The sequence below is a fragment of the Mesitornis unicolor genome, unplaced genomic scaffold, assembly GCF_000695765.1.
Source record: "Mesitornis unicolor isolate BGI_N332 unplaced genomic scaffold, ASM69576v1 scaffold33155, whole genome shotgun sequence".
Lineage (NCBI taxonomy): Eukaryota > Metazoa > Chordata > Aves > Mesitornithiformes > Mesitornithidae > Mesitornis > Mesitornis unicolor.
The window spans coordinates 1-8,582 of NW_010188058.1; the positions used below are offsets into that span (position 1 = coordinate 1).

The 8,582-nt window shown below is 46.4% G+C and overlaps 1 protein-coding gene across 1 annotated transcript in view; it reads left to right on the plus strand.

Moving 5' to 3' along the window:
* Positions 1-5: 5 nt before the first annotated feature.
* USO1 (USO1 vesicle transport factor) overlaps positions 6-8,582 on the plus strand; it is a gene marked incomplete at its 5' end in the record, with an annotated part of 11,805 nt that continues 3,228 nt past the window's right edge. Inside the window, 8 exons of the mRNA XM_010185653.1 lie at positions 6-24; positions 1,756-1,934; positions 2,698-2,838; positions 3,683-3,771; positions 4,147-4,301; positions 4,538-4,749; positions 7,667-7,777; positions 8,428-8,546. Coding sequence (XP_010183955.1) covers positions 6-24; positions 1,756-1,934; positions 2,698-2,838; positions 3,683-3,771; positions 4,147-4,301; positions 4,538-4,749; positions 7,667-7,777; positions 8,428-8,546 — 1,025 coding nt within the window. The remainder of the gene's footprint in view (positions 25-1,755; positions 1,935-2,697; positions 2,839-3,682; positions 3,772-4,146; positions 4,302-4,537; positions 4,750-7,666; positions 7,778-8,427; positions 8,547-8,582) is intronic.

An 8,582-nucleotide genomic window follows, 5' to 3' on the forward strand; every position in this document is an offset into this window, starting at 1 on the left:
CAGAAGAAGGAAACAGCGATGGAGGTACTGAAAAGCCTAAGACTTTTTCACTGTCTTGTGATTCTGCACAGACTGTGAGGTGACAGTGTTTATGGGCTGCTGTTAGCATGTGAAGCCTAAGACTTCTTCATTGTCTTGTGATTCTGCACAGACTGTGAGGTGACCATGTTGATGGGCTGGTGTTAGCATGCAGTTGGAGCTAGGTCAGTGGGTAGAAGGATTAAAACATGGAGCCTGGTCGTAACAAAGCAAGCAACCACAGATTGAGCAAGTACGCAGAGCTTCAGCATCTTTTGAAAACCACCCTTGAGAGATTTAGAGAGAACATCAGCTAATTTCTCTGAGAAGGTGTGCATGAGTACAGGAGTTCGGTGTGTGTCTGTGAATGTATGTGTGTGGAGTGGCAGTGCTGGGTACGTGTGTGCTGCGTTGGTCACTTACAGTTCAGTGTCTGTGTTCCTCCTGGAGATCTGTGGATGCTCGGAGTGCTTGGCAGTCACAGCTCGCCGAGTCCCCTCAGCCTCACCAAGAACTTCAGCTTTCTGGTCAGCTCCTTGCCTGAGCACTTACCTGTTGGGAGGAAAAAAGGGTAAAAAAATTAAGTGATGCAGAACTTGTGTTGCTAAAAAAACCCCACTTGTTACCAGTTTACCACTAGTTGTAGTTTGCTCTAGCATCTACTGGAGTACAGAGACAGGTTGCTGTTCAGTGACCTTCGTGTGGGCTGCAGGAGCAATTAATGTAATGCTTCTCTGCTAGCTTAATGATCCCAGGTACATTGGCATGGAAGGATTAAGCAAATCTTTGATTCAGAGCTGCTATTTTTAGGCAGTTAATGACTTTGGGAGACTCAGTATGTAAATTCCTACGTGCTAAGTTCTCTGCTTCCCCCCCGTGCTGTGTCCCCTCCTGCATGCACAGCCCTGGAATGTGCCAGCTGCTCTCCTGCCTGGGTGTTTGCAGAGCACAAGGAGTAAATCTTTACCCTTGTTGTCGCATCTCGATGTAGAGGCATCCCAGCAGTGCCAGAAGCTGCTGCCTTTATTGGTGGTGTCTTCTGCACAGGGTTGTCATGAGGATTTTTCTCTTCAGAGAGTACATGGTTGATGAGTTGTTCTTTTTCAGGAGAGATATCCTGAGGGTAAATAAAGAACATGTAGCAAATCCAAGGATTTGAGCTTGACTTGTCTTATTGTATGGACTATTTTTAAGAATTATTTCTCCACCAAAAAGTAGGTTTGAAATGAGCTGAAAAATGTAGCCAGTAATTGAGGATAAGGGACGTGTAATCCAGTAAGAGCGGCTGCGTTTGAATCGGGATGCAGTTCAAGAGGAACGTGGTTTTAGTGCTTAGATAGAAAGAGGCAGTGCAGCTTGACTCTGAAGCAGGTATACATCAAGATAGAGGGGTTGTGAGGCTGTTGTTGAAGCTCTTCCCATCCCTACCAATGAACTCACACCAACTGTATACCTCTTGGAAACAATGGTCATCATTATTAACCATTAATGTTAACCATAATTGTGGTTTCCTCGTTGATCCAGACCCAGCGTATTTCCATTGATACACTGAATTCAGAGTGACCTTTGGTTATTTTGTCCTGCATGAGGTTGCCAGTTGTTGATCCTACTCTAATGTTGAAGAATGAGGAGTTCAGAGATGTGTGCTGTGCCATCAGAACGTGCTTTGTGCATTAAGGAGCTCGTTGGTTTTCCAGGTGTCACCTTTAGATTAATCCTGGTGTTCTCTCTCCCCAGGAATAGTAGTGGAAGACTGCCTCCTCCTCCTGCAGAACCTGCTGAAGAATAATAACTCCAATCAGAATTTCTTCAAAGAAGGGTCATACATTCAGCGTATGAAGCCCTGGTTTGAAGTGGGAGATGACAACTGTGGGTGGTCTGCACAGAAAGTCACGAATCTTCACCTCATGCTGCAGGTACAGCACTTCATCCCGCTCCCCAGTACCAAGGTCAATGCTCTTCCAGTTCTCCTGCAGTGAGAAGAGTGCAGGTTGGCTGCAAAATCCGTGTTGTCTCTAGCTCAGTATTAACTGGAGATGCTCATGAGATGGACTTCTTTAGGCACATCCTGTTTCTGAATTGTGAATCTGCAATGGCTGGCATATCATGTAACTTCATTTCATGTAGTGTAAGATGTAAGGGATTTGAGCTAAAGATATAATTAGTGGTGGTCTGTATAAGAGTCCTCCTGTATGAATTCATATGTGGCCGTGGTGCATTAACAGAGATCCAGTAGCTCCCCTCTCTGAGGGTTGATAACTATGGGTTGCTGGGCATCTTCCCTTTTGCTCACCGCTCCAAAAAGTGAGATGAGGTTATCCTGTTCTGTGGCACTTTGGAAGCTGGAGATGAATGATGAAGGCAGTTGCTTACTTTCTGAAATGTAGCTCTGACAAATGGTGAGCCAAATAATAAAATGTAAATAAACAGCGCTTGGTTTCTCCTCGCTTGGTTGCAACATTTGCAATGGAGCCGGGTGTTTTAAGATTTAGAGGGTTTCACTAACCCCAAAATCAAACAGCTATGCATAGTAATGAGATGACCATGCTGTTTAGTAGTTTTTGATGTCCATTTTAGGAGCAGTTCTGTTTCATGGCTAAACTGCAAATGGGTTTGTTTCATTCTGCATTTCCCGAGGTCTCAGGCTCTCCTCCCACAGCCATGTCTCTCTTTTCCTAGCTGGTGCGGGTGCTGGTGTCCCCCACAAACCCCCCTGGTGCCACCAGCAGCTGTCAGAAGGCGATGTTCCACTGCGGGTTGTTGCAGCAGCTCTGCACCATCCTGATGGCGACTGGAGTCCCCGCTGATATCCTGACAGAAGTAAGAGAGGCAAACAGATGGAGGGATGGGGACAAATAAATGGGTGAAAGCTGAGTCTAAGGGAAAGCTGATGAACAGAGACAAATTGAAATGAGGGTATTGGCTAAGAAGGTATTTCAGGTGTCACAGGTATCACCTTCCTGTGCGGGCAACATAAATTTAAGCTAGTCTTTTCCATTATATTCTGCAACCAGTAACTATTCAGGATTGCTTATTTTTTGCTGTTGGATTTCAGCATATCGCAGAGTGGCTGAGCAGATTTGTGTTTTTCACTGGCTTGGGGTTTTTTGTTGTTGCTGTTTTCTTTGAGGCAGTCCAGAAGTGCTCTGACTTGAGAGCTTTCCACTGATGGGGCATTTCTGGCCTCTAGAAAGCCCTCTCAGCCGTTCAGGAGGAGGTGGTGTTTCCCTAGACAAAATTATGTGCTTGGATTGAGTGCAGCCCGGTGCCTTTGCGTGGCCTTGGTTTCAATGCTTTTATCTTTACAAGATGAGTTTCAGAGGTTTCACTGTTTGCCTTCTCTAAAAGGTCCAGGGTAAGTGGTTGTCGTGGCAGAACTCATCTGAGAGAGGAAAGCTGGAGGTCACTGGGTACGATGGAGCTTTCTGTCCCTTGGCCTTTGCTCAGCGTGCTTCACCGTTGTTCCTCGTTGGGATTTAATTTGAAATGGTTTTATTGAATACATCTCTGTGCTGAGTCTTGGTATGTATGTTTTGATACCAAGCTGTCAGGGTGATCTTGAATAACTGTGAGGGATCTAGGTAGTAGATTATGGCTCCCATTTGACTGATTATGACACACATTTAACTAACTATACATGTAACTTTCTCTGCCCTTCCTGTAGACCATTAATACCGTGTCAGAGGTCATTCGAGGATGCCAGATGAACCAAGACTACTTTGCCTCTGTAAATGCACCTTCTAATCCACCAAGGTAGGGGAAGAAGTATGTTTACCTGTGTTAGGTGATGTGCTGGTATGGACAAGGGATCTAATCCAAAGGATGGTTTAAATTCAGAGTTGGAATTATGGTACAGAGCCAGCAGCTTCAAGGTCACGTTGGATCTATTAGATACAAGAAAACTTGATCTGAAACAAATGTTGTTGAGGAGCACTAGCTCATTAGTCATATAATGAATCTGCTGGTTTGTTTTAACTAACTGCAGAACTTAGGCTTGACTTAAGTGTATGAAATAGTAACAGATGGAGCAGGGAAAAGTCTTTCCCTTTACCTGGAGAACGCACTCCAAGTTGTGCATCGTTGTTTGCAGCTCTGTCCTCACCATTTTCCCATTTCCTGTCCAAACAGGCCTGCAATTGTAGTGCTGCTGATGTCCATGGTGAACGAGAGGCAGCCCTTTGTGCTCCGCTGTGCTGTTCTCTACTGTTTTCAGTGCTTTTTATACAAGAACCAAAAAGGACAAGGGGAAATCGTTTCAACGCTTCTGCCATCTACCATTGACGGTACGCGAGAATAACGCCTCTGCAGTGAGGTGTGAGCTAGCACAACTGTTCAGTGCATCAACTGCTGTCTTACCTGCAACTGAGTGTCAGATACAAGCAAGATGATTTGCCCTATGAATTTTCTAAACCTTCAAGTTTAATTTTTCTGGGTTCTAAGTGTACACTGATGTGTTAAATGTTTTGCTGTTGCTGTGTCTTCTTGTAATCTGACCTGGACCTCCTGGCTGTTCTGGTAGCCACAGGTAACTCGGTCTCGGCTGGTCAGCTGCTCTGCGGAGGCCTCTTCTCCACGGACTCCCTCTCAAACTGGTGCGCGGCTGTGGCCCTGGCCCACGCTCTGCAGGAAAACGCGACTCTGAAGGAACAGCTCCTGCGTGTTCAGCTCGCCACTAGCATCGGCAACCCGCCCGTGTCGCTGCTGCAGCAGTGCACCAACATCCTCTCGCAGGTACGGCGCTCGCCGCTCCCGGCTTTGGGGTCAAACTCTGGGTTTCCAGGAAAAACGCTGCTCCTGTGCGGGTGCGTCACAGGACACGTGTGTTACTGTAATGAGGGGGATTCTCCTCCTGCTGGTGGCTTTTAGGCTTTGTTTAAAGCACTCTGTGCTTCCGGGGGAGGAGAGCAGCAGCAAACGTTTATTTTTCATCAGTGATTGGTGCTTGCTGTTGCCTGCCCTCAGTAGGCAGAGGGTCTGAAGGCATCTAGAGCTAAACTTGGTTTCAAAGCCAGGGCAAACTGGTAGGGCCCCCAGTCACATCTGGTTGCTGACAAAGTGCCTGGTTAGTGTGGAGCCTGTAACTGCTGACTTAAAACATCCTGAAAATACCAGGCTCTCATGCACTGATTGTTGTTGGGTTTGCTAGCCAAAGCTAGGAGCTTTCTGAACTCTTTCGGTGTGTTTACACCTGACTTTGCAAATGACAAGTGATGGACCTTTACCTCCTAGACCACACTTCTAGTGACACACTTCTGGTACTCGTGCTTTTTCCTCAAATGGTTGTGGTGATAAGAGCTACTTACCCTGGCAGTGATCAGACTTCCCTGCAATTAAGAATAATGGCAGAGTGTTGTCTGTTGAATTAATTCATGTAACTTCTTACGTCCGCTTAACCTGAAAGCAGACAGTGCTCCTTTGTGGCCTTTCCTGGCACTTTTGCCCAAGGTAAATCTGAGTCAGTGAGGCTGCCTGGGGCTCTTCAGCCTTAAAAGACACAAGGGACTCAAACTCTGGGGGGTGTTTCTGAAATGCATTTCACCTAAGACATCTCGAGTAATGTGTGTGTAACTTGCAGGGTGATAAGATCGACAGACGGGTATGTATTTTTTTGGCACAGCTTTGGCATTTTCTTGCCAAAAGCAAGCCTTTTCCTCTTGTCTTGGGTTTTGCTGGGGAGGTTCCCTTTAACTGCTTTTTGATGTGTTTCCACTTACACCTTTGTGTTGCGTTTGGGTTTGGGTTTTTGCTGGCATAACAAGCTCTTGCAGTGTCTTCTCCAGGGGGTTCTCTGTGCTCCACAACACTGGGATAAAGATCTTGGGTAGCACGGGTGCTTTCTTTCCAGTGGGGCGGACTCATCCACCATCTGTTCCCCTAACAGATGCACTTTCCTTAAGAAAAATGAGAGCTGTTACCAATGCTGTTTTTCCAGACTGGCCTGTAGCAAACAGGTGGTACAGTCTGAAGTGGGAGCGTGCTGCTTATTTCCTGATTGCTGAAAGGAAAACTTCATTAAACCTGTGTTCAAGCCACTTCATGCATTCTACTTACCAGCAAGTTTTAACCTTGGAGCTCCAAGTTGCAAGTGAGGTATAGGTCAGTGGAAACCAGTTGTGGCACTCAGCTGGAAGGGCAGCAGCCAGGAGGATAACCTGTGTGTCAATACAACAACATGGCAGGGTCACAGCAAAGCTGCAGACAAAGCTATAGCAAAGACTGCACAATGATTGCTGGTACTCACAGTGAAACTCGGCAGCAGGCGCTGTATTCTCTGCTGTGCTGACACAGTTCATGTGGGTCTCTGCAGGTCATGACAATGGCGATGATGAACCAGGGCTGGATGCTCCCTTTCCTGCGTGCAGCTCTAGGGGTGGTATCTGTAATCTGTGCTCTCCTCCTCTGGGGAAATGGTTTCACTGTAGTGCTGGTGATGCACTGCACATCTCAGCACCTCAGAAGGCACTGCTTGAAGGAGGTCTCTTCAGAGCTGGCTGTTTTCTTCCAGAGTTGTTACGCTCAGTTCTTGGCTGTCTCGTGGTCTGCAGTGGTAACTGGGAGCCTGCCACACCTCCATGCCACACTGCTGCTTACTGACTGATTGATGGGAAACTGGCTTATTCAAGGACCTTTGGGGGGCTGCTTTATTTTCTTCCTAATACTTAGCTGAAGTGAAGAACAGCACTGCCTTCAGCTCTAACATGTAGGGGTTACCAGAGGCACGGGTGGAAGTTCAACGTCTGGGGCACAGGCTTCGTTGGTGATGAATCCTCCTCTTTTGCCACTGCCTTGATCCCTGTGACCCTTCATTCCAGTGTATTTTCTTGCCCCCTTTGAAGATAGCCCAGCAGTTCTGTAAACCTTCTTGCCTTTGAGACTTGACTGTATCTTGCAGTGACATTACCCAGTCTATGAGGTGTTTGTGTGAAGTTCAGTTTTGCATGAAAGAAGCCTTTTTCTTGGCTGTGTTCTGAACGTGGCCCTGGTACATCTCCGACAGCCAGTCTCAGTGCTGCTGTGCCTGCAGTACCTGCAGCAAAGACAGGGGGACAGTTGAGAAGATGGGCAATTTGCAGAGGAAAACTCATTTTCCCTAATGAACAAAAACAAACACTGCAATTAGCGTTCCTCTTGCTGGCTTCATGTGGTTTTTGTCTGAACCAAAAGCCACTGGAGTCTTATCTTTCTTTACTTAGACAGTAATAATAGGAACACACTGATAGTTCACAGGGGAAGTTGTAGTGACACGTGTTTGTATAGGGAATCCTCACCTGGCTTAATTTATGCCTTGTTCTTTCTCGATGGGGGGTTGTGTGTATGTTCCTTCAAGTTACCCTAGCATTAATTATAAATGTACAACTAATTGGTTATGATTTTGTATTGGTGCTAATTTGCATTGAGTCATATTTCACACCTGTGTTGCTGCTTCTTTTGCTCTGCAAACAGTTCAAGGTGAATGGTTTAATACTGGTTTCATCCAGGCACTAAAGCTGTGATCAGCAGAACTAACAAACGGGTGTTGTGAAGGACATGACTTGTCTCTTTTTAAAATGATGAGGTGATAGCAGGCGAGTTCTGAATCAGTACAGCTCTTCTGGTGCTTTAGTTCTCCACTGTGGGAAGATAACGATGGAGGGTTTATTCTTTCCAGGGCAGCAAAGTACAGACCAGGGTTGGACTACTGATGCTGCTTTGTACGTGGCTCAGCAACTGCTCGATTGCTGTCACGCACTTCCTGCACAATCCAGCCAACGTACCTTTTGTATCCTTCACCTGCTGGCAGGGGGGAGGCGCTGGCCTAGAAATCACCTGGATGATTCACATTGAAGTGTTGATCTACATCGGCTTGCAGGGATGCTGGGTGGCATCAAAGAAAACGCACTGGGCAAGAGATACCCCCAGCCGTTTGCTGACAGCACTTTGTGTGTTGACCAGGCTAAAGATATGTGTGTAACAAAGTGCAGCAGAAAGCTGTATCATTCTGCCACTGAAGTGTGTGTTTTATTGTGACGAGCCCACTGATATTTTTAGCGTGACTTACGCTTACGCCCAAGAGGTAGGCAGGTGGCTTCCTGCTTCTGTTGAAGCTTAATTCTCTGCATGCTTTTCAGGAAAAGACCTGGCTGAAGTACACAAGGCTGAAGTGTCAGCTTATCTAAACTGAGAGTTTGTTTTGGAACAGTTGAATCTCTTGGGTGAAGCAGGCAGTTACTGAGAAAAGCAGCTTCAGGGAAGCCTCTGATGACCTAGGTCCTCCAAAACAAGAGCTGGCTGTGTAAGGGTGCCATTGGCTCGTTTGCCTGCTTCCTCATCAAGCTTGTTTTTACATTGGAAAGTAATTTTACCAGGGAAGAGTATGTTACACGTACAGTGCTTATGAAATATCTCAAATACCCTTAACAAAAGCTCTAGCTCACAGGGCAGATAGCTGAAAACCTTGGAGAAGAGGAGCAGCTCGTCCAAGGCCTGTGTGCACTTCTGCTTGGCATTTCCATCTACTACAACGACAATTCCCTTGAAAATTATAGGAAGTGAGTATGATGGAAAAGTGGGAGACAGTAGGGAAA